The sequence below is a fragment of the Micromys minutus genome (assembly GCF_963924665.1).
Source record: "Micromys minutus genome assembly, chromosome: 17".
In the NCBI taxonomy this organism is placed as follows: domain Eukaryota; kingdom Metazoa; phylum Chordata; class Mammalia; order Rodentia; family Muridae; genus Micromys; species Micromys minutus.
The window spans coordinates 12,212,769-12,238,364 of NC_137952.1; the positions used below are offsets into that span (position 1 = coordinate 12,212,769).

General features: G+C 46.8%; 1 protein-coding gene across 1 annotated transcript; it reads left to right on the forward strand.

Annotated features, from left to right (window-relative positions):
- Nucleotides 1-796: 796 nt before the first annotated feature.
- On the forward strand, nucleotides 797-24,174 carry ELF5 (E74 like ETS transcription factor 5). Its single transcript, XM_080930827.1, has 7 exons — nucleotides 797-880; nucleotides 6,910-7,034; nucleotides 13,976-14,209; nucleotides 15,124-15,174; nucleotides 20,941-21,003; nucleotides 22,354-22,549; nucleotides 22,990-24,174. Exons 2-7 carry the CDS (start codon nucleotides 6,914-6,916, stop codon nucleotides 23,084-23,086), a joined length of 762 nt encoding a protein of 253 aa, XP_080786953.1. The 5' UTR covers nucleotides 797-880; nucleotides 6,910-6,913; the 3' UTR covers nucleotides 23,087-24,174.
- Nucleotides 24,175-25,596: the final 1,422 nt, after the last annotated feature.

The window sequence follows — 25,596 nt, forward strand, 5'->3', positions numbered from 1 at the left end:
ACAGAGGATACTGGGGAAAGGTGAAAGCGGTCCCGTGGCTCCTGTATTCAAAGGAGATGCCCTTTGGGTGCTTAGAGTGAACAAGCCAGGGATAGCACTGGTCACTGACTCTCTCCCTGCCCCCTGATTGGAAGGTCCGCACCAGGATCAGTAGCAGGAAGGGAATCTGACTAACATGCTTTGTGAAGGTAACATGGAGCACCTACGAACAGGCTTTCAGGTGACTTGCTGACAGTCCCAAGTACGGCCTTTCCAGCAGCCCAAGGACAGTTTCCATTATTGCATTAATCTGATGAATCCCGGATATGCTCATTAACTTATTCACAGTAACACAGCCAGAAAATGATGGGCTCAGAATTTGATCCCTGAAGCACCTTCATTCTTTACCACTACTTGGCACTGCTCTTCCTTCCTCTCACACACAGAAAGAGTATAACAGGACATACAGAGGTTCAGGACTTAGCCAGCCCAGGCAAAGGCTGCAATAAACAGACACCAGGCCTGAATTTCCTTCTAGCTTGCTCTAAGGAGAATGCTCCGGCCAGCCCTCCACTTATCTCCTGGGGGCAGGAATTCTCTGCTTATTTCCTGGGTCCCCTCGGTGGGTGGGTGGAAGCTGGGCACAAAAGCAGGAGAAAGGTAAACTTTCTGCGTGTGAAAACCACCCCCCACCCCCGAGGAGCAGTGTCACACCGTATGTCACCGTCATCAAAGGGGCTGTGCATAAACCTGAAAAACCAAACGGACCTGTCTGTAGGTGTTACTTATGTCACAAGGCTACAGGTGCCTTTATTTCTACCGTCCGCTGGTGCTGGGAGCGCGCCTGCCTTCTCTTGCCTTGAAAGCCTTCTGTCTGGACCTAGCCACCACTTGTCTTCACGTAAGCAGCTTTTCTTTGCTCTTTTGAATGAATTGGAAGGGGTGCCGGGGCTCAGAGACTCAGCTGGGGCCTGGGACTGAGTTTCTATCTCCAGCTCCCACAACAGCCCCTCCGTGCGGCAGTCAGAGCGCCTCCTCCGGGGGTGTTTGACTCAGGCTTGTCTGCTTGCGGGACAGATTTTCTGTCTCCTCGGGGAAGGTAGCCACCCACCCTCTTCACCGGCCCCCACTTCCCCTGGTTCCAGGAAACCAAAGGCAGCTGCGAGAATGTGGACAGGCGCTTAAATCTCTGCCCATCCTTCAGCTGCCTTTAGGAGGGAGCCGGATTCTGCACCGAGAGCCAGCTCAAGAAAAACCCACCACCTCCCCGAACCCTGATCTCACCCCTTAGATCCTTGGGGGGGGGGGCTGCTCACCAAACTGCCCCGTCTTGATACAGAGAACGGTTTTCTTACAGTTTGAGGCATTTTGTTAGGGGTTTGTACAAAATAGTTTAAAGGAATCTCATTTGGCCCTCTCACAGCCCCTTGGGACAGAATGCTTCCAGAAAAGAAGTGGCTAGGGGTTTTTCCACTGTATTCTCAAACCTTATCAGTCTCTGTGCGCGTGCGGGGGTTTATGCGCATTCGCCCCCTACTGGCAGCAACTGGAACTCTCCCGCATCTGTGTTGAGATACTAGAATTTAAGACAGAACGGGATTCTAGATCATTATGCACTTCGTCTCCATTTTACAGATGGGGCAGCTGAGGAACAAGAAAGCCTGGTAATTTATGGGGACAGCTTTGTGTTGTAGTCCAAAGACCCAGGCTGTTGCTTGCTCGTCCACACAAAAAGTTTAATTCTTCTGCCTTCATATGCTCGGCACGGTGATTTAACATATTTGGGACAGCAGCTTTTACAGTCTGGTAGCTTCCTCTTCTCAAGTCTTCAGAGTGAAACGGTTTAGCTACTCGATCTATGTTCATTGGTTTTATTAAATCCTCGGGACGCTCAGAGGACTGTGTGTTAAAATGTCCATTTTAAGGATGAGGAAGTAGGTTATCAGAGATGGTCACGAGTACTTACAGAATAGCAGACCAGGATGGGGGGAAAATCAAAACTTTTAGCATGCCTGCAAGAAAATCAGAGGGTGCAGCAAGCTAGGCAGTTAGGAACTGTGCCCTGACGTTGCTTGCTTTGTGAGGACCACGGCCAATATTCATTCCCTGTATCTTTAACCTAAAATTTGTGATCTTCGCATTGAAGCCCACAGCTTCCTTCTATGAGGTTTCAGAAAAAAAATAGCTTAAGAACAAATAAACGAAGTCCTAAATAAGCTAAAGAAAAACGAAGAGTTACTCAATAAGGCGTCAGCGGGTCGGTTCCCACAATAAGGTGGCTGCTTTCAGAACAAATACTCAAGTACCCAGCCCACAAGCCTTCCTTTACTGCAAGTGTTGAAATACCCTCATTGAGCAGTCTGCAGCTGCCTCTCTTAAATAGCCCCAGAGGGTGGGAAAGTAATGCTCCCGGTCCGAAAGGCTCTGGACACAGTGGCCATTCGGGTGTCATGGGGCGTTAGAAAAGAGAAAGCATTTCTCTCCTCAATGGCACTGCTTAGATGATAGAATTGTGGAAGGTTTTTCCGCTGTCTCCCATTCCTTCTTTTGCACTGGTTTGGCTTTATTCAAAGATGTTTTGAGGGAGAAATAGCCAACGCCTGAAAACCGACATTCAGGAGACAGAAACAGGAAACTTGCCTCAAGTCTAAGGCTAGCCTGATCTACACTGTAAGTCTGTACATTAGAGAAGGGGAGGGGAGAAAAGAAATGGAAAGAAGAGAAATGGCCAAAGTGTAGATGCTTAATTGGGTAGATATTTGGTCACATCCCCAAAATGACCTTGATGGTCTCGACTAGGGTCAAGGAGTTTTCCTCCTCTGACAAATTGGCCAAGGCTGGATGGTTTGCACCTTCGGCAAACTGCACCTATTATTTTTGTCATTACTTTGTAGGGACAAAATTCCATAGACCTGGCTCTTTGGCTGGGTGGACCCTATGCGTCTTCATGGTATGTGAATTTGCTGTGAAGAGAGATAGAAAGCCGCTAGAGGCTCTCAGTTCCAGGCCTGCTCTGACTCACTCCAAAGATACCTATAATCAGCCTTCTCACCAGTAAGAGAGTTCACTTGATTCCAGCACCTTAGGGTGGTCATGCTGATCTCTTCCGTACCGATCATGCCTTCCTTATGAGGCAGCCAGGGTGGTAATTAATCTGGGGAAACTGCTTCCATCAGCTGTCGGGTCCATGGAAAGCCAGGGTACGGGAGTATGAGGTACCTGGCTTGGTTGTCCAGATGACCATGAGAGGGAAGGAGGAGGGTACCAGGGGGCTCTCTGGGGCTACAGGTTTAATGGGTGGTGGTACTGGTTGTGTTTTAAGTATTTGGGGATGTCACCTAACCAAAGTGCAAATGTTATCATCGTAGTTGAATGTGTGTGCATGTGTACAGGTTTGGAAGCATTCAGCTGGTCAGTTGAGAAGCTGCAGAAAAATCACAGGGCCCAGGCTGACCTTGAGTCCGGCTCTTGGTGTTTTCCTGTCAAGGGTGAAGAACTGAGGTCTAGAGAGATGAAAGAGGCAGGATCAGTTCTCCAAGTTCAGGGCTCTTTCCATAATGACATGCCAGAGGATGGCTAGACAAGCAGGCTCAGGAGCGCTCTAGTATCCCCTTTTGGACCTGTGCGATGAGGCTTAGCCCAGTTCTTTTCTGCCTTGTTTTCACTATCACACACACACACACACACACACACACACACACACACACACACACACACTCCAGAGCCTTCTACCACAACCATACCCACTGAGACAGCTGTGCAAACCCAGACCTGGTCTTTGCATATTGCTAGTCCAGAATCTTCCCTGAGAAGAAGGCACCACACCGATTATCCACCTAAATTTAAAAAAACAAGCAAACAAAGCAGTCAAAATGCCCACTTACTGCAAGCACCTTCCACAGCCTAGAGAGAAGGTGCTGCTAAGCACAAAGCAGCCTTTAATCCTGAGCTTGCACACCTAGTGCGTGCTGGCTAAGTACTAAGGCCTTTTGTGGTGAGCTTAGATTTAATAATGCCTCCTCTTACTACAATAGCAAGGCAAAAAGAAAGAAAGAAATGTTCCTGCTTTCATAAAAGACCCCCCCCCCACGAAGAGGAAAGAAATAATTGCAGAAAGAAAACAGCACGGTAAAATAAAAGTGAGAGCCCTCTATGCAGACCTAATGGCTGTAATTTGCTGTAAAAGGAATTATGGAAGAGAACCATCATTGTGTGTAGTGTTGAAGAGATAATAGATCAAGAGGGTGCTCTGGGTGTGTGGGGGGTGGAATCCTTAAAACAGGTGAACACCCTACTGATGAGATCCAGTTCAATTTTACCAAATAAATGTCTTGTTAAATGCTAAACGTCTTCTATATGTTAGGCAGGGATGAGGAAGGGCAAAGTCGAGGTTAGGATTGCTCTTTGGAGGATTCCCCATAGACCTGGAGACTGTGTTCTGTTCTCTTCCATTTGGGACCCTCCTCTCCTTTCTCCATATGCAGCTGAAGATGATGTCAGTGGCGTTCTCAGTGTCCAGCCCAAAAAGCACGGGACCCTTTCCATCCTCTGCTCACACTTAGAAGACTCTGCAGAAGTTGAGTTTAGCACAAGCATCATGTACAGTCTTAATCCTCCCTGACATCCCCATCCTGTTCAGACTCAAGACAGAAATCTGTGGGAAAATCGGGGTCCAAACCCAGGAAGCCTTGACTTCTGGTTGATGGGCTCCCAGATGAAAAGGCTTCCTAACTGGGACCTAGAGAATGCACAGGATTCTGTGTGTTCCCACAGAAAGGAAATCCAAGATTAAGAACCCAAACTCTAGTCTTTCTTTATACCCAGCATACAGCTCTTCTGCACACCAAATGGTGGTCAAGATGGTAGATTAGTGAGCATCTCAAAACATCCCTGTGACTTTTAGTTTCACTAAAGAAATATACCCCGGATGATGCTGTGCCTTCAGATAGGAAAGCTAGCAGACCACATGGGAAATTTAGGACCTCTTTCCAGCTTAACCCATTGGCTGTGTGACCTTGAGCAAGTGACACAGATTCCCTGGGTCTCCATTTCCTTCCCTATCAAAGACAGAGTGTATTTTCCAGCCCTGGTTCTACAGCACCAGCAAAGTAGGAGGTAATTGTGCCCAGAGGTTGGCAAATCCCTCAAAGGGCCGAGTAGTAAATATTTTATGATTTACTGGCCAGATGACAAAAATCAAGAATGCTAAGTAAACATGTATTTCAAAATCTAAAAAGATTTCTGGCTTCAAGATAAAGAAAGAAGGGAGCTTTGGGCTAGATTGGCTTCAGGTTACAGATAACTCCTGAGTTAGGTGGTGCATCTCTATGCACATGGAAAGAATACTAGCGTCCCGTTTATAATGACAATATAAAGTTTATCCTTTAAAGACACACTCACTTTAAAACAAACAAGAAAAGGAAAATGGCTGTTTATATATTTTTAATTCATTGTATTTAGAGAAGCAAGTAGATTTGGTAAAAATTACCTTGGTGACAGGCAAAAAAAAAAAAGGCGGTGGGGGGGGGAACTGTGGTTCAGAGGACACTGTGCCAAATAATGGAGAAGTTTCATGCCTTCCAATTCTATCTGACAACATCCTGTGGACATGGAACCTCAGTTTTGTCCTGGTGTTTGCAAGGGCTATGATTTTTGAGCCGCTGTGTCCTTCCTGTGAATTGAGTTTGAACCTACCTATCTCATTAACTTTATTTCAAGAATTAAAGAAAATGATGTGAGCAGATTAGAAAATAATTTTAAAACCTTTCAAACATGACCCCCTCCACACACACACACACACACACCTAAATTGAGGAAACACAGAATGAGGCACAGAGGTAGTATCTGGGTATGTGGGAAGCGGCAAAGGTGAAAATGGCAGCCCAGACACACAGTCTTCTGTCCAGTCTCAGCCAGACACCTTTGCATAAGCTCCCCTTCCTACCACCAAGGTGTGCCAGGGGAGCAAAACACAGCCGTTAGGACCAGGAACTTTCCAAGCTGATCCACCTGAGCTACCACTCAAATTCCATCCCCCGTCAGCTGGGTTATCTCGCACTGCTACCTGCAATCCCAGAGCCCGCCCCCCCCCCATCTTTCATCCATAAAACAAAAGCTTTCCCAGCACCCATCAGAGTGGTTGCTCTGAGGAAAGTACTAGAGAACATAGCGTGGTCCTCCCCTCTCCCTCCACACACATGGAGGTAGGTGTGTGTCAGGAATGTAATATGTTGTGCATCCTGCAGGAACGGAGCTCCTGGGAGGACTCAGGATTGCTCTGGCATATTAATATTGCTGCAGGGTATTATATAAATGTTCACTAACATTTACCTGCAGATTTACCTAATAATTTACCTGCAACTGTAACATGCTGGTGTGTGTATGTGTGTGTTCATATGCACATGTCTAATGCATACAAAGTTTTACAACATCAGTTCAGGGAAATGAGACAGTGGCAAACACACGCATGTACTAACACATAGAAACTTTCAGAGCTGCCTGGTTTCAGCCTTCTAGATAGAATCACACAGGGCAATGCTTGGCTCATTTTCCCAAGAGCACTTTTAAATATTATATGTCAGAGTTCAGAGGGTCGGACATAAGTAAAGAGGTTAAAAAAAAAAAAAAAGTCAGTGAAGAGACAGGATTGCACAATCTGAGTCTCCATCCTCAAATCCCAGCTCTGAAACTTTCTTGTTATGTTACTTGGGCAACTGTCTCAACTCCTCCGGCTCAGTTTTCTCATCGGAGTAATGGGAATGGGCAGGATGTGGTGAGAGCTATAGAATACCATCTGTGTAAAGCACTTAATGGGAGTGCCTGCCTGCTACCCTTATTAAAAGATTAGGGTCATTCAGTCGGGAGTTCTACACCATGAAGCTTCTGGAAGCTTGTGTTCCGTATGCCCTCACAGCCTCTCTAATATTCCAGGGTGATGTTGGACTCTGTAACCCATAGCACCTTCCTACCCAACGCATCCTTCTGTGACCCCCTGATGTCTTGGACCGATCTGTTCAGTAATGAAGAGTATTACCCTGCCTTTGATCACCAGACAGGTATGTACAGATGGGAGCTCCCATTTAAGAGCAGCAGGGCTGGGCTCAGGCTGGATACAAGGATCTAGGGAAGCCCAGAATGTCAGTGTTTAATGCAGATGCTGGTGGAAAACCAGGCAGAAGGGAGTATGGGCTTGTGCAGAAAGGAGGGCAGTAGTGTCCTCTCTCCTACCTCTTCCTAGTATGGTGTAAATTCTGCAGCCTGCTTCAAAGTGATGTTTAGTAAACACAGGTCCTTGCCCATCCTAAGTCCCCCTCCCCACCTTCCCCTCCCTCTTCATCTCCCTCCCAAAGCTTAGCTCAGTTTTCTGTACCTAAGAAGAAGCTTGAGGTCTTATGTAAGTTTCATTGTAGAGGGAGGCCAGCCGAGCTTTGCCCCAGAAACCCTGAGGCCTCCATGCCTGGGTAAGTGCTTGGGAGACTGCACATCCCCGAGACACCAGCTTGCTGCTGGCATGGCAGGTGCATACACGCAGGGGTGACAGACTAAAGCACCAATGGGTCTGTCAGTCCTCGTGCAAACCTAACCCTGAGCACATAAGCTGCCGCGTCTGAGCTTGGTGTCTAGAGATGGGCAGTGAGCAGGAGGGGCCCAGCCTTTGAGGTGCTACACACTGTCCCCACAAGGAAGCCCCTCTGCCTTTACAACTAGAGGCCAGTGCTGCACACCCAGAATTGAAGTGATTCCTAAATCACATAGTAATATACCCACTCCTACCTCCCACTACACACACACTCTTCCAAATGCACATGCACACACAAAATCTCTCAGTCTCAGCTAAGAGATTGGTCTTAACCCATGGTCTGCAGTCCACATGAAGTGCAGGATAACTGTAAGTGTGACCCAGCACAAAAATCACACACACTCCTGAGGCAGCATGAGATATTCCATTGGCAATGTTTCTTATAAGTCAGTCGCACAGTTCTCAAAGCGAGCTTCGCAGCTGACAGCTCCATGTCGCAATGGTGAAAGCTTGGGGGTACCTGGTGGATCACTGCACTTGGATTTGACTCATCTGAGTGCATAGTACAATTCTCCTTTGGTCTAAAGAAGTACCTAAGGTCCCTGAAAGGTGATGAGAAATGTCATTCACCTTGCTCCCTCAAACATTAACCTGGGAAGAAGACAACAAACGCTTTAGGGTGTTCTGTTCTTCCAGATAATGTTGGGGTGACAATGAGAGGTGGCTTCAACGCTGTCCACATGACATCCTGGCTGCAGGAGCAGTGGCCTCTGTAGTCAACAAGAGTGTAAGCTGTGGCTCCCTGTGACCCTTAAGGTAAAGAGTAGATGTGACCCCACTGCTCCAGCTTATCCGCTCTGCCACAGTCTCCCCTTTGATGGGGAAACGATGAAGCTATAGGCTGGCACCAACACAATGCAGCTGGGGAGGAGGAAAGGTCAAAATCTAATGGCTGCGCTGACGTTTCACTACAGTATGAACGCACTTCATCTCACAGAAGTGCACAACTTTAAAGGATTAAGATGTTTTTTGGCTTGGTCTATTGTGCCCCCAGTAGAAACTTAATCCGTTAGCACAAGGCACCATCGATGGGACTGACCTGTAATGCAGTTCTGTATCCACTCAGGTTCTCGGGGGCGGCCCTCCACAGACCCAGGCCTTGGCATTTCTGGTAGTGTAGTGAGAGGTGAGACACTGTCTCTGTCCCAGCGGCGTCTCTGAATCCTGCGTCAGGAGACGTCGGAAACATAACCTTCTCTCACGGCTATTTTTAAAAGTGGAAATGTCTCCATCAAGAAGTGAGACTGATGAAAATAAAATGTCCTCTTTTTGTTTCTCAGTCATGACGTCATCGGCCAGAGAAATGGACAGGGTCTGAATTCTATAAAAACAAACAAACAAACAAAACCCCTTCTCTACCAGGAATAGAGCTGGGTAGTCAGGATACCCTGACCACTTTCCCTTAAATTCCCTCCTTGCTGCCTCACAGATCTCCATCTTGAATCTAGACCTTCTCTAGGGAGTTACGTAATAAGAACTTCCTGTTGGATCTACCCTCAAGTTCTGACATTGCCACTCACCAGCCAAGTGACACCAGCAAGCCATTTGACACATATTCCTTCACCAAAATATATCCACTCCCTAAATCTGGGAGTGTAAGAGTTAATATTCTCAGGCATTTGGTCATATGCCTGGCACTTGTTAGATGCTTGCCTCACTGGGACACCTCACCTTGCAACTCTTAGAGAGGAAGAAAACATTACCTTCCTCTCTCCAGTAGTCAGCATAGATCTCAGCAGCCACCCTCCCCATCCATCCGGGACTGAGACCCGAGGCAAAGGAAGTGAGGGAGAAGTAATGTATCCTCCAGACAAGTGACGTGTAGGCCAGAGTGCATGTGATGCTCAGCCTAGTGAAATCCAGCTGTTTTCAAACTTTGAAAATGACTTCAGTATTAAAATCAAAGGGGACCGCATTTAAGTCACACCTGGGCTTTTCTAAGTAAGATTCATGTGCTGGGCACAGAAATTCAAGAGTACATCCATGGGTACAGGCCTAAGAATTCCAAAGTCTAAACTGAAGAAAAAACACAAATCATTCAAAGGTCTAAGCAGAGTCTAGTAGAAGTTGTGCCTCAGAGAAGTCACCCCTGGTTACCTCTGCTCCATCTGCCCACTGAGGCCCACAGAGCGGCCACGACCATCACAACTTGGGGCCTGGCTCTTTTAGCATCTCCTTAGCCAGCCCTCCTCTTTTCTCAGTCCAGTTTTTTTTTTTACACTGTTCATGGTCTATGTCACTCCAAGGTTGGGACAAGAAGCCAAGCGAGGTTATAGGATGGGGCCACCCCAGCCATGAGAGGAAACCTGGAAGCCATTTATCACTACAGGACTTCCCTTGTAAAGGTCCTTCCTTTCTGTGCCAAAGCTGCAGATGATGGTACCCAGAACTACCCACTTCACTCACTGCCTCTCTATGATGTCGCCCTGGGCAAAAAACTTTCCCAACTGCCTATGCTAATAAATCATGCTAATTATGGTCCCAAGTTGTCTAACTCAGGCCTCCTCTAAAGCCGACCGTCTGTCTCTTCTTTCCCAGTCCTGAATTTGCTTTGCTCTGGTTGTTCCTTAACCGGAGAATAAACACAAAGAGTGGGGCAGCTCCTGTCCAGTATGGTACGAACTTTCTAGTCCCCATGTCTCTACCTGGTGCTACATCAAGAATGGGTATCACCTCCCTATTCCAAGGGCCCTGGATGACATCAGCCCAAAGAACGTAAATACATCCAACTTGATAGCGTCACTTGAGCGAGTTCCCCCAGAATCAATGACAGCCCTCTCTAGCTCCTCAGCTTTTCTTCCCAAGGCAGCTGGCCCTCAAGCGCCCTGACCCATTTTAGACTTCAAAGGAGCTGGCAAGGCCTGCTGTTTAATAGTGGCCTCCAGACTTCTGCATCAACCTTTCTGGACATAGGATGCTGGCCGGCCTCAGATAGGACCCTAGACAGGTCTCATAGCAAGCGTCTCCCCAAAGTTCAGTGTGTTTTGTGAATGAGAGACTCGTTTCCAGACAGTGGGACCTCATAGGAGAATGTTTTCTTGTATAAATAGTCCCTTGACTCGGCTAATTTCATTCAAATACTAGAAGGTTCTTTTTCATGTCATTTGCTGGAAGCAGATGCATCAGCACCATCACCTCTCTATCTTCTTTCTGATTTCTCAGACCTAAGTTATGGATAGATAGACAGACAGACAATAGACAAACATGGATATGTATCCATCTGCCTGCCTTCATCCGAATCTTATTTTTGATATGTGCGCCCAACTTGGTCCTCCAAGACCAGGAAACGTGGCATGATGCAAGATGTCCACATGGTATCTCACGACCTTACTAAGGGCCACTGTGACCTTGGGAAGGAACCATGTAACCTCCCAGAACCTGTTTCCTTACCTTAAGGTAAAGATCATAATCACTGGTGACCTGGTAACACTTACTGAGGAATGGTGGGCCAGGAAGGGGGATGGGAAGGAGCTCTTAGCACTCCTGGTTCAGGGTGACCAGAGCTCAACAGCTGGCCTGGCGAGGGAGGTGCTGTGAATCCTTCTGGAATTTTCTTAGAATGGCACCTGAGGGGAAGAGTCCTTGAGAGAGTATGAGCTGCTGTGTTTCAGGGAGGACAGGAGGGACTCAAGGGTCAGAGGAATGGGGAAAGAAAAGCACCTTCGGGCAGAAAGCAGGGAGTGACACATGGGCAGATTATAGAGGCCCTGGGGCAGGGTCCCTCCCTTCCTCCTTGGCGCCACTGACAGCTTTCCCACACATCCTAAAGCTGAGACTATGGAGACACTCCACCACCCAGTCTCTGTGGATGCGGGCTCTCCTAGTCCTGTCTCCACATCACTGAGAACAGCCATTTCCTCCCAGCTCTGGAGACTGAAGGGGAGCCAGCCACCGTGTAACTGAGCCCCTGTTGCCTACAAAGCCTGCTCTGTAAGTGAATTCCACCAGGAGCCAGAGAGCGGGGCACTGGGCCAGCAACACCTTCCTGGTGTCAGAACCGACCTCCCACCTATCATTTCTCCAGATCCTTAAGGGGAAGAAGCAATGTAGTCTTCCTTCCAAACCAAATAACCAAATAACCGTGCCATAGAACTGGAGAGAGGAAGGGAGCAGAGACCCAGAAAAACCTTTCCACAGAGAGAGCCGGGCTGTGTGCTACACAGCAGTGCACTGATAGGCATCTCAGTCTGGCCAAAGAATGTCAAGGATCATAAACGGCTCCCATCAGAATACCAGGAACGTCTAAAGACCTCTTAGGTTTACTCAAGCCAGCAATCAGTAGATGAAAAAGCACAGACAGAACTCAGGGTCTGTTTTCTCAGGAGACCCTGCTCTCTGCCAGGAACCAGACATAAGCCTGATCAGCCTGCTCCGGCCAGCAGTGGGGGATCACGGAAAGGGGAGTTTGGGTCAAACCTTTCTTTCCATGTTTCCAACCACCAGGCTGTAACACCAGCCCTCACCAGCCTGGCCTCGTGTATGTGAATGTAAAAGGGGCTGGTGATAAAAATAGATTATTTGCCACTCCTGTGAGACTCTGAGCTCAGTTCCAGCGCATCCCCTCCCCTGGGGGGGGGGGGGGAGCATGGGAGGGGAAATTGGTTAAAATTTTTAAAATAAAACAAGTCTAGGATTTGGGTACCAAGAGGCTCACCAGTGGGAAAAGAGATTTCTAGAAGGGTTCTGAGTTTTAAAGGGAAACTGTTTTTTATTGTTATGAAATAGCCCTGTCATACCTATGAGAAGGCTGGAAGAATCTGGAAAACCAAGCGATGCCAATCAGGACTTAGCACCTCAAAGGCTATGAGAGGTAGCCCCGAGCAGAGCAGAGCTGTGTCTACGCAGGGTTCAGGAGCACCATAGCTCATCTGGGCACAGAGCAGCAGCAGAGGCAGAGAGGTGGCAATAATGCCAATGGCTTTGGGGTGTCACTACAAAAGGTCACTCTCTGTAATCCCCACAGCCTGGCCAGGGACCTCAGCCTTGCTCTGTTGACTTGCCCCACCCCCATTCTCTTTAGATACCATTTCTTCTCTGTGCTGATCCTCCAAGGATGAGTTCAATGAGACAAGTGAGGTGTTCAGACTGCAGCTCACAGTGGGATCTGAGGGAAATGATTCTCTCCAATCCCGAGTTCCCTGTCTCTCAGGGGACAGAGGCTAAACATGGCTAGCCACCACCAATTCTTCCCAGGCAATTTGTAGCATCACATAGAGTAGGTGGGCCGTGGTAACGTTCATATGATCGTTAAAGCATCCATGAGCTTGTTTAATCTGTAGAACAGCTCCGTGTTATAGGCTCTATACTCCTCTCCATTTCAGGAGGAGGGAAAATGATGTTCTCATGTATTGGATGGACGGACAGACAGGTTGTTGGGTGGATGGGTGGGTGGGTAGTGGATTGATAAGTGAGTTACTTAGATACTATGGTGGCTACAAAAGCTATTGTTCATTGGTAAAGTGTTTGTCTCAGCTGCCTAGGTAGAATCTGACCAAGTGCCAGGTAACACACACACACACACACACACACACACACCTATTCTTATGTCTGCCACTCTGTTTCTGCTTGAAACACTGAGACAAGGCTGTTAAACACATCCAGCCTACCAGTCAGGACAGCGCCTTCAGCTGAGTGTCTACAGGGCTCCTTTGAAGGAAGTCTGAGCACAGAAAAGGATCAAACTTAAAACACCACCAGGAACACAACCTCAGTACAGCCAACTCCTCCATGACTTCCTTCATCTGTTACAGTAGTCCAAGGTCTGCCACACTATGGGCAATATCTAGCCCAAGACCCTTATAAAAGACCACCAGAGGCTAATGTACAGTAGGTGGCTGTCATGGCACCTGTCCACTAGTGCACGGAGATCCAGACTGGCTTCAAGTGGACTCTAGCGCAAAAAAAAAAAAAAAAAAAAAAAAAAAAAAAAAAAAAAAAGGACATCTAATAACTACTGAACTGATTGGTGATTCCCTAGACACCAACTCTAACAGCCCTGTAGGTCAAACATATTATTCCCATTTTAACAGCTTTGGAATTAGAGACCTGCGAGCCTCACCCAAAAGACAAGTGGCTAAACCAGGATTCGAACCCAGGCCTTCAGAACTCCTGAGTTTTTATTCTTGATATTATGTTACCTGGAGAATCCTTTTGCTTTCTTTCTCTCTTGGGTCCATCATGTTAAGCACCAGAAAGATAGTTAGTAATTTCCCACCTGCCTCACACCCTTTCTGGCCCCAACACCCATCTACAGAGTCCCATCTCCCTGCCGATCTCTGCAGAGAAGGCAACCTGGATCCTTGTAAGTGCAGGCCAGACCTAGAGCCCTTTCTGAATAAGGAACAAAGATGCTAAGGTAACTGGAGTACTCTTTGGGGACCCCTTGGAAACCTCTTACTTCTCTGTGCTCTGGTGCAGCCTGTGATTCCTACTGGACGTCGGTGCACCCCGAGTACTGGACCAAGCGCCACGTCTGGGAATGGCTCCAGTTCTGCTGCGATCAATACAAGCTCGACGCCAACTGCATCTCCTTCTGCCACTTCAACATCAGCGGCCTGCAGCTGTGCAGCATGACGCAGGAGGAGTTCATCGAGGCAGCCGGCATCTGCGGGGAGTACCTGTACTTCATCCTCCAGAACATTCGCTCACAAGGTCGGTATCAGCAAGCCTCAGAAGGAGGTCCCGGGAAGGGACCCCACAACCCCATAGGCGCGCGCTGCCCTTCTCCCAACTCGTAATCAGCTGGTATCAGTGCTCAGCCAAAACCTCTCCATAACCAGAAATTCTACCATCCCGGCGTTGAGAGTTTAGCCAAAAGGAAAGCAAGAACCAAGAAAGCAAGTTGGGTAGGTTTTTTAAAAAAGGAAAGTAAAACTCAAAGCACAGGTAAGCAAGTCCAAATCCACACTGAAAGCCTCAAATCAGGATGTTCAAACTAATTAAACCTTGAGGGGGAGTGGGGTGTTCTACTTCATCCCTGACTAAGCAAAAAAAGAAGGCAATGAAATAAACCTTTTCCCTTCCCATTTCCAGAGGAGTCCAAAAATTGCCATTCTTAGTACATTCCTTCCGGTCAAGGATCCAGTGGCCAGAAGGTGGCGCCAATAGCGTGGACACCATGAGCATGCACTGCTTTTTCAAACTAAAAAGCTGTGCGTCCCAGTGATAAAGCATCTGGCTTAAGAGGCTGCGTGCCTTCGCTCGCGACAGCATACAGCATACAGGCCTGTTTCACAGCCGGTCAGGGCAGTAGCAGTCCAGCTCAGACCAGAGCCCAGATTTCCTGAATCCTAGGCAAGATTCACTCTCTAGTTTAGTCAACAGATCCATGGAGCCTTCTGGAATTCCTGGTACCCGTTAGGTAACCTTTGAAACAGTATGATGCTGTGATATTTGGCTTCAAGGTGGCATTATAAAGGCCAGATGGTGTTTAAGTTTCCCTCTGGAAAAAAATTATCCCTCAGAGGTCACTTCCCTTCCTCCAAAATCTCCTCTCCTGGTCTGTCCATTCCCCAGGATTGCATGGAATCATTTGTGATTTTATTTTTCTCTCTGTTCTTTCCCAGGCTATTCCTTTTTCAACGACGCTGAAGAGACCAAGACTGCCATCAAAGATTGTAAGTATGACATTCAAAGTGCCCAACATTGTGCCCAGGCTATGAATGGCCACTTGGGTTTGATCCTGATTTAACAACCACACTATAAGGTTGATGAACCAGAAGCAAGCCAAGACTTGAAATAAAAGTAGAGAGAAATGGGTTAAAAGAGTGGGACAGGGACCTCCTCAAGACTTTCCCTGTCGATAAAACACCAGGACCCTTCAGGGCTGTGCTGAGTTTAAGAAACATGGCATTTGTACCTGATGAGGGACCTTGTAGGGGCCTGCAGTGAGGATACTGCAAAGCCAGAGTCTACTAGCAATGGTGACAATGACTTCCAGCCAGACATTAGAGGCCTTATGGTTGCTGATATTTCAGAATGATCTGAGCCCATTGCTAAATCATTGATGATTAAAGGATGGTGAGGCAGGGGGGGTCTCAAATGGCCCACAATCCCGACCATTAGTCCCATTTCATGTCTGGAGATGGAGGCTGGAAAAAGGAACTTTGGAGTTTATGTTTTTAAAATATTTGTATGTGCCCTTTGAGAATTCCATACATGTATGTGATGTGTCCACCCCCATACTCTTCCCGCCATGTCCCCTCCCCACATCATGCCTTTTCTTATCTAAAAAACAATATATGATCCCAGCTAGTACTATTAATACATGTGCGGGGGTGTGGCACCACCTACTGGAGTATGGGCTGCCTACCAGCACATGCTGCAGTGCAATACTGAGGACGTAAGGCAGTTCCTCCTTCCACTGAGGGTTTCTGGGGTCAAACTCAGCTCATCGAGCTTGCTCAGTGAGTACACTTTACCTTCGGAGCCATCTTACTGGTCTAGGTTTGGTTTGGGGGATTTCCCACCTTTTCCTAAAATCTCAGTCAACTGAGGATTTAGGTTCTCAGACTCTTGATTAATGAAGGTTTTGTGATTTTGTCTGTTTGTTGGTTGGTTGGTTTAGGCCCACGTTAGTTGTAAAATGGTTCCCCTCCATCCAGCCCCAAGAATCCCAGCTGGTCTTACCCGAGAAGGAAAAAAAGGTTCAAGGGAACAAAGACAAATGTAGTCCCTGAAAAAGAGCTAAAAGGTATGTCATTGGGTTTTCCAAAGCAATAGCCACTAGCCTTATGGGTCTTTACATAAAATTAAATAATGTTAAAATTCAGATCCCCAAGAACATTAGTTGTGTTTTAAATGCACAGTCAGAGCTGGCCAGCAGCCACCATATTGGATTGCTGGCATTTCTCATCATGGAAAGTTCTTTGGGGCATTATCTGTGGAGAATAAGTCTGAGAGCTAGACAAGCGCAGATTTATGAGTAGTGGAGTTTGGGTCCCATGCTGAGCATGCTGGGAAACTACTGAAGGGTTGTAAGTGTTGAAGTGGTAAAGGTCACTACCAGATTTGAAGATTTCTTAGACTGTTGTGTCTAACTAAGAACCTTGGATGGTGATGCTGGTAGCCCAAACCAGTAATGGAGCAGAAGTGAAACAAAGCTTCTAAAAGTGAGGGTGGAGGGGGAAGGTTTTGGGTAAGGGTGTTTAGAACTCACAGCAGCCAATGGATGCTGTCTGAGGCTCTGATCCATGTGCCCCAACCCAAATAGGCTCAACTTCTAGACTGAGCCTAAACTTAAGGTCTCTGTTGAAACCCAAACAGCAGCTTACAGCTCTGGTTATCCCGGCCCCAGTTCCACAGCTAGGACACCTCCTGAGACCTGGCTCAGGCTTTCCTGCAGCCCTTGGGACCATGCTTCCCCAAACAGGAACTCTAATGTAAAACTCAACAGGCACAAGGTAGGTAAGAAGTCAGCAATTTGGTAGCTTATGCAGTAAACCTGTCCTAGAAAACACAGAGCACACAGCCAGAGCCTATGGTCCAGGCAATGTCTCATGGTCCCAGATATCCTGGAAAATGAAACCAGAGACTGCCTTCCAATGCTGATGTGCCAACTAGAGACCACAAAGTAGCCGGAGAGGACAAGGCCCCATCCTGGATGCTTTGATAACAATTGATAGCTATCATCATGTTTTTAAAGCACCCAGCTCTGTGCCAGGTATAGAGTGGGGAATCCTAGATATATGAACCCACATGCACTCCCCATCTCTATTTGAATCTGAAGAAAACTGGGGTGCAGCAACTTAAGAGTAAACACAGACCTGAGACTGATATGAACACACACACATGTAGAGCTGCTCCCAGGCCCTTCCATTTCTTCTTCTGCCCACTCAGTGGAGATCCAAGATTCCTGGGACTCGTTTAGCTCTGAATTTAGCTCAACGGTGACCCATAACAGGGAATCTTTAACTTAGTTCCTACCAAAAACCCAGAAAGCCATGAAGCCACCAAAACTGGGCAAGCAGAAACAGTCCAGCCCTTGATCATTTTTTCTTCTTTCTCCACCTGTCCCCTCCCTCCTCCTCTGCAGAAATGCCAGTAGAGACCACACCATACTCAAGGACAGAGCTTACCGTCTTGAGTTCATGGCTAGCAACTCCTGCTCTTGAGCCTTGGAGTATCTCTGTGGCACACTAGGGTGAGGTTGGGATTTTTGAATGGTCTGACAGAGTGACGTTAGCAGCAATGAGCTTAATTTTGAAACCCTGTCACCAGGCCTCCGTCCTAGCTTCTAGAGGACACCCGATTATAATTCCATGATAATAAACTTATAATTTTAAATTTCCAGTATCAAGGACAACCAGGCCTGCCCAAACCTCAGAGACAGTAGGAGGAATATGCCTTCCCTTCATGCCACACCAGGTCCCCAGCTGCTTGGGTACAGATGTCTGTAAGGCTGGTGTTTGCAGACCTGCAGAGGTCTTTCAGAGTACTGCAACAAGCCAACAGCTCACCTCGGTGAAGGCTTTAATCAGGCACCTCGGTCATGAGGTTGGCAGTGATGTGACTCCACCTCCTCTGTCTCAGGCTCTGCCTCAACCATTAGATTAAAGAGAGAGATTTAGAACCTCCTCACCCCATGAGGGACTTCAAAGTCACCTGGCCTGGAAGAGTAGGAGCAGAGTAACCTGACCCAAAGGACAGTCTTCACCGTCTCTTATGTAATCCCTCTGCTCTGTGCCCTGCCCCCATCACATCAAATAGACCCCATGCCAAGCTCAAGGGACCACAGAAATTAAAAGCTTGCTTTCCATGGCTCTCCTTGTTGTCCGGTGAAGGCTTTTTATCGGCTCCTGGCCAGTGACTCGCCTTTGTTTATTGTTATGGCTCCACTTGCTTTTTTTATCCCCCTAAAAGATTCAATGGCACAGTGGGGAAGTCTAGAGATAGGGACAGACACACGGCACAAAAGAGCCAGTGACCACTGTTTGGACCATTTGTTAAGTGCTCACCGGGTGCCTGCGAAATACCTCGAGAAGGACATGACCTGGTTGTGAGGCTCAGCTCCAGGGTGGATAAGCTACACTCAAGTCCCAGCTTCACACCTGAGCAGAATCTTAAACTCTCTAGGCTTCAAACTCCTCCTTAGTAAAATGACATTACCCAATTGAAGGAGCTAGAGAAAAGACTATAGTAACTGAAAGGGTCTGCAACCCCATGAGAAGAACAACATTATCAACCAGCTAAGCCCACCACAGCTTCCCAGGGACTAAAACACCAACCAATGAGTTCACTGGAGAGACTCATGGCCCGAGGTGCATATACAGAAGAGGATAGCATTGTCTGGCATCAGTGGGAGGAGAGGACTTTGATCCAGCAAAGGCTTATTTTCCCATTGTAGAGGAACACCAATGTGCTGAGGTGGGAGAGCGTGTTTGGGAGAGGGAGCACCTTCATGGAGGCAATAGGAGGGGGAGGAGGGTGGGATTGGGGAAAGGGAATAACATCTGACATGTAAATGCAGAGAATATTCAATAAAAAATGAGGAAAATAAATAGATAAAATAACAATAATGTTAGCATCGCCCACCGGCATTGAGGGACCATGATGCAGCATCTGAGGCCTCTAGTGAGTATTGAGCATTTAATGGAAGGCTCCATGAAAATAACCTTTGGAGGAGGAAAGGTGATGTGGGTTTTAAAGGAAGAAGAAACACGATGTGACTCAAGAAACACATGGGTGCTTTTAGACCTCAAGGCACAGGGGTGGGGGTTTGGGGGCTGTAGCACAGGACATGGCTGCCCTTAGGTCCCAGAGAGGGGGCCCTAGCCCAGGAGGTGGGGCGAGAGTCCGCTGGGTGAGTGAGTGAGTGAAGAAAGTCACACTCCACCAAAGCCAACTAGCCTGAGATGAGAGAACGTCAGGAAGCAGAAAGAGATAAAGCTAGAGGGCTGGTGGGTTCCACTCTATGAACGGCCTGCTTAATGTGACAGGGGAGTGATATAATCCAGTGGCATAGAACACGGGGCCTGGGCAAGAGTGTACATAGTACATCCTTTCCTCCCAAGATCACGTCTATCCCTTTGTCCCATTAGTACATATCCTAGACTTTACAGTCAGCGTGAGTAACGTGGTGCAGAGGCTAAGAATAACGTTCATTTAATACCCACTGGACGCCGGCACTGGGCTAGGTACTGAGTGAATGCATAGGCAAAGACAAATCCTGCCCTCTAGTGGACACAGACTGAAAACCACTCAAATCCATGTGCCGTGTAGGTACTCAAAGGTCATTAAGAAAGGGAAGTAAATGATCCTAAGTAGAGGCCCAAAGGCACTGTGTAATTACAATTTTCATAGTGGGAGGAAACAACCCCTGGAAGGTGAATCTTAGCCCTGGGTATCTCAGAATATCATATAATTAACCACAACACTCTGTGATTCAATTCAATATTGAGTTAACTCTCTCTTCCTTCACGAATTCTCATCTCTTTGTCTTTACTGTGGCCTTTCCAGTCTGCTCTCCACAAGAGGGATCTTCTTAAAACATGGGTCGTTGAGGTAGGAGCGTAACCCGTTAAGTAGTTTGTGTAGCCTGAATGAAGCCTTGGCTTCCATCCCCAGCACGGCATACACTGAAAAAGGCAGTGTACGCCCGTCTTCCCAGCACTGGGTGAAGAGGTGGAGGCAGGAGGGTCAGCTTTCAGGGTCATCCTAAACTACAGTGAGTTCAGCTTCAGTGTGAGCAATCTAAAAACCTGCCTCCACAGCAGGCAGGGTGCACAGGGATCTCGGATCTCACTTATATAAAATCTCAAACTACCAACCAGCCTCCAAAACCATGTCTGCCACTTACCCGGGTGCAGTAGCAGCCCCCACACTCCCAGGTCAGGGGGTGTACAAGCTTCCTGGGTGCTCTAGCATGGCAAGAACTTCGAGGACACTGCCCCCACCACCTAAAATGCTGCTGCTGCTGTTGCTGCTGCTCTTCCTCTTCTTCCTCCTTCCCATCTTCTCCCTCCTCCCCCTTCTCCTTTCTCCCTCCCCCTCCTCTCCCTCTCTCCTCCTCTCCCTCCTTTCCTTCTTCTCCTTCCTCTTTTCCTCTTCCCACTGGTTCATAACGTAACTGTCTCCTCCTGTGAGATCCTCCCTCAGAAAGAAGTCACTCCCTTACCTCATTCTCTGTACAGTGTCCTGTATTGATCACATTTGAAGCAACAGGTGACTTGTCTGTTCCACCTGGGCTTCACCTGGTCACATGAGCAGGGACTGTGCCTGTGTCCTCTCTCTTGTGTTCCAGCAGGAGCCCTGTATGAGCACATCTCGTCCCTCCATCTCCTAACCACTCCTAACCACCTCCTCCCACAAAGGCCAGCAGCTAACTTCCGATCTTTGGGGTACAGCTTGAGGCTCCTCCACTACCATGGGTCCTTCTGTTTCAGATGCTGATTCCAGTTGCTTGAAAACAAGTGGCATCAAGAGCCAAGACTGTCACAACCGAACAAGTAAGGGTCTAGACACCATTTTCCTTCCCTGAAGCAGTTGCCTTTGAAACTGTTTGAGTGGGACCAGTCCCTTCCCCAGGGAGGCATGGGGGACGTCCGTGGTTGTCTTCATATACGTGATCAAAATCATGATGTTCACTTGGACACAGGATTTTAAGAATTAAAGAAATGTTCTGACTGCGTTCTATTACTGAAGGAGGGTTTTGTTTTTCCTGATCCACCCCCTGGCCTTCTCACTGAAGTACCCAGGGGAGGAGAAGGAAGGGAATTTGGGGAATTGAGTGGTCCATAAGCCTTTCTCAGCCCTGAGATCTGCCCAGAGCAGAATGGAGCCACTTACCACGCATTAACCCATTAGACCCTCAGCTCACAGTATAACACAGGTACTTCATTACACCTTTGGCACCTACAGCAACAAAAGAGAATCTGGCATTTCCAGATCCAGGAAAGCAGGGAGTCATAGCCCAGACAAGCCTTATCCATGCCCCCAAAGGCACAAGAAAAATACCAGCTCCCCGTGATAAATGAACTGCAGGATCTTAACGCAACCGTCCTGCAAGGAGTGAGCTGGTGAAAAGCCACAGGGCTGGTTGGGTAAATCTGGTGTCTCTGCATGGGGACTTTATGGTAGTTCATCAGAAGACAGACAGGCTTGGTAATCTCCATGCAGAGCGCTGCAAGTGAGAGTTGTCCAGCCCAGCAACAATTCTCTCACAGGTTAATAAGTTACCTCTCAGTATACATGCATATAGATATATATCCATATACATGTATATACATAGACATCCTTCTCTCCCTCCCCACTGCCTTTTAGCATTTCTTGTTTCTTTTAATTTTTTATGGCTATAATTACATCATTTCTCCCTTCCCTTTTCTTCCTTCTCATATACTCCTCCCCATTTTCCATTCTTCTTCAAATCTAGTCTCTTTTTTCACTACTAGTTATTGAATACATACACATACACATATACATACACATACACATATGCATACACATACACACATACATACACATATACATATATCCTGTTCAGTCCATGGAATGTTACTTGTATGTATATTTTCAGGCACTGGACAACTAATTGGTGTCCTCTTCTCTGGGGAGAGACACCTCTCCGACTCCCAACATTCCTCAGTTGCCTGTAGTTCTTTGTGTAAGACTGAGGCCTCATGGGCTTTTTTATATGCAGTTTGGCCTATTCACTGGTGTCTTCTTTGTCCAGCTCATGACTAGGCAGTCATGTTGGTGACACTTGATGGGTGTTGCTATGAGACACAGTCTCTCAAAAAAAAAAAAAAAAAAAAGACAGTTTAAGTGAAAGCTAACTTTATTCTGCTTCCTCCCCAAAGGCCTCCAAAGTTCTCACCTGTGGGAATTTGTCAGAGACTTGCTTCTGTCTCCTGAAGAAAACTGTGGCATCCTGGAATGGGAAGACAGGGAGCAGGGCATTTTCCGAGTGGTTAAGTCGGAAGCCCTGGCAAAGATGTGGGGACAGAGGAAGAAGAACGACAGGATGACGTATGAAAAGTTGAGCCGAGCCCTGAGGTAAGTGAGCAGCACCAGATGGCGTGAACCTGCAAAGACAAGTTATATAAATTAGCTGGCCAGAGACGGCTGGGCTTTCACAGCTCCTCCTCCCCCACTCTGTATGAAAGGGTCATGAGCTAAACCTCTTCTTAGTTTCAGATGGGATTATGGGTTCTAAGGTGACCCTCCATCCTGTTTGGCCTTGGCAGGGTTCCCCAGGGGGATCCTAGACATCGGTTTGCACACACACACAAACGCATGTTGAACTCACTGTGGAGAGGTTCAGTCCTCAGAAGCGTCTGGGAAGGGTTTAAGTGTAAGCTGATAACAGGGTGTGAAAATACCAGGGTAAGTTAAGCCCAACCTGTCACCTGAGAGGGCCAAGGCGTGTTTATATGCTGTTGTTTTCTTGTGTTGCAAACCTTCCCTAGATTTCTTTCTTTGGCTTGCTTTCACAGATATTACTATAAAACGGGAATTTTGGAGCGGGTTGACCGGAGGTTAGTGTACAAATTTGGAAAAAACGCACACGGGTGGCAGGAAGAGAAACTATGATCTACACCGGACACCAGGCTCACTTGATGGATTTCTGTTGTTTGAAACAATCAGATGAAACTAGACATTTGAAAGTCCTCCTCCTCCTCCCTCTCCTCCTCCCTCTCTTCCTCCCCCTCTCCCTCCCCCTCCTCCCCTTCCCCTTCCTCCTCTTCGAAACCTACAAACACACTGATAAAATTTCTGCATGTCTCAGTTTACATTTGAATTCAGTTGTTGTCTATTGGGGTGATGGCATCAGCCCTTAAGCAATGGTCTGCATCCTGAGGGGGAGGAAGGGATGGTCCTGTGGCAATTTGGTGAGACACTGTTTCCTTAATGAAGTGTTTGGAGCCAAGGTAGCCAGTGTTGTGGGTGCTGTTTCCAAAGAGGGCCCATTACACCATTGAGGACACATGATCCTCCCATTCCAGAGGTTCCGAGTAGTCAACTGAGGCAGCTCGCCTGTGGTTAGTTTTTAGGAGAAGGTAAGATATAAGACATCCTTATTTTACATGTGAAATTATCACAGTTATATTCCATAGACGGTGTTTTAATAAAAATAAAAAACTAAGCCACTAAACTGGGACCTAATTGAATGTAGCCCAAGTTAATAATAAGTTTCTTAATCAGATCACCATTTTTGACCACTTAGCCACAGCCACTTGATCCATGGCCAATCCTTCTGAACTCAACATACTTGTAATTAGTCACATTGGGAATTGCTATTGAGACTGTTATACCTTCCCCTCACTAGTGGCCAGTATCAGATCCACAGAGACCTGTTTCTAAATCACTGCTGTGCCTATGATTCAAACTGTCAACATGTTCAAATCAGAATGTATTGATTCTCTCTGAGGCTAAGAAATGTCCTAACAAGCCACGACAGCCGAATATATCAATCTCTTTCCTTTTCTAACCTGATGAATACTCGAACTTCCCAACATTACATCAATAAATGTTCATGGGTTAAAGTCTGCACTGACATTTCCTTGTCTGCCATTGGCATACAAAGTGTTAATGACCTATAACATGGTGGAGTTCCCTGAACCCTAACTTGCCCAGAGCTGGGACTGTCTTATGACAGGCACTGAATAGCAGTGCAGGCTGAAGACCTCAATGTTTAGAGTTTAACCTCAAAAGTAACTTGTTTTTTTTTTTAAAAAAAAATGTGAATTACTGTAAAATAATCTATTTTTGGATTCGTGTATTTTTCAGGTGGATATAGTTTATAAACAATGTGAATAAAATATTTAACATGCTCAAATGTCTGTGTATTGTTCAGTTCTGCAACCTGAGAAAAATTGATGGCTCATTTTCTAGAAGCTGGGAATGGAGATTTTTAAAGATCCCTCTAAAATCTAAGAAATAAGAATTCTGACTGTGACCTTCAGATATTATAAAAATTTCTACTACCAAATAGGGCTAATGGGACCAACAAAGACATTCTTTGTAGATTTACATTATTTAATGTGTATGAGTATCTGGACTATGAGCAGATGGCCAGAGTGCATACCTGTCAGTCAGGGTTTCTATTCCACAAAAAACATGACCAAGAAGCAAGTTGGGGAGGGAAGGGTTTATTCAGCTTACACTTTCATATCGCTGTTTATCATCAAAGGAAGTCAGGACTGGAACTCAAGCAGGTCAGGAAGCAGGAGCTGATGCAGAGACCATGGAGGGATGCTACTTACTGGCTTGTTTCCCTTGCTCAGCCTGCTTCTTTATAGAACCCAGGTCTACCAGCCCAGGATGGCACCATCCACAATGGGCTGGGCGCTACCCCGTTGATCACTAGTTGAGAAAATGCCTTACAGCTGGATCTCATGGAGGCATTTCCTCAACTGAGGCTCCTTTCTCTGTGATAACTCCAGCTTGTGTCAAGTTGACACAAAACCAGCCAGTACATGGACTGACTGAGTGCATGCCTGATGCCCATAGAAGTCAGAAGGTATCATATTCCCTGGAACTAGTTATGGTTGTAAGCTATCTTGTGGGTACGTTGAATGGAACCCAGGTCCTCTGCAAGAGCAACCAGTATTCTTCACTGCTGAGCCGTCTCTCCAACCCCAACAAATACATTTTTCTTTTAAATTCATGGTGTTTGTATTGTGCTTTGCTTCTTTTAAGGTTGTATGTTATTTCTTGGTGAGAATTGTCTTATTTAGGAATTTAGACATACACACACACACAAACACACACACAAACACACACACACATCACCAACACCAAAAACTTCTTTAAATAAAACTAAACAGAGCTGAATCTTAGATTTTTCAGTTCTTTTAGGCATACATTTTTTGAAACTAGGCTGAAGTTGCACCTTGGGACAAGCACTTGGTCTCTCTCCTCTTCCCACCTCTTAGAGGTGATGTGGTCAGCTGTTGCTTATTCTAGTTGGTTTTATTTGTCCATGTTGGTTTTGGCTTTTGATTTTTCCAACATTTTACATTTGGAACCTGTGATCTGGAGGCAAGTACCATGTAAAAGGCCTGAAACAAAGCCCCCAAATCAACTGAAGAGATTATCCA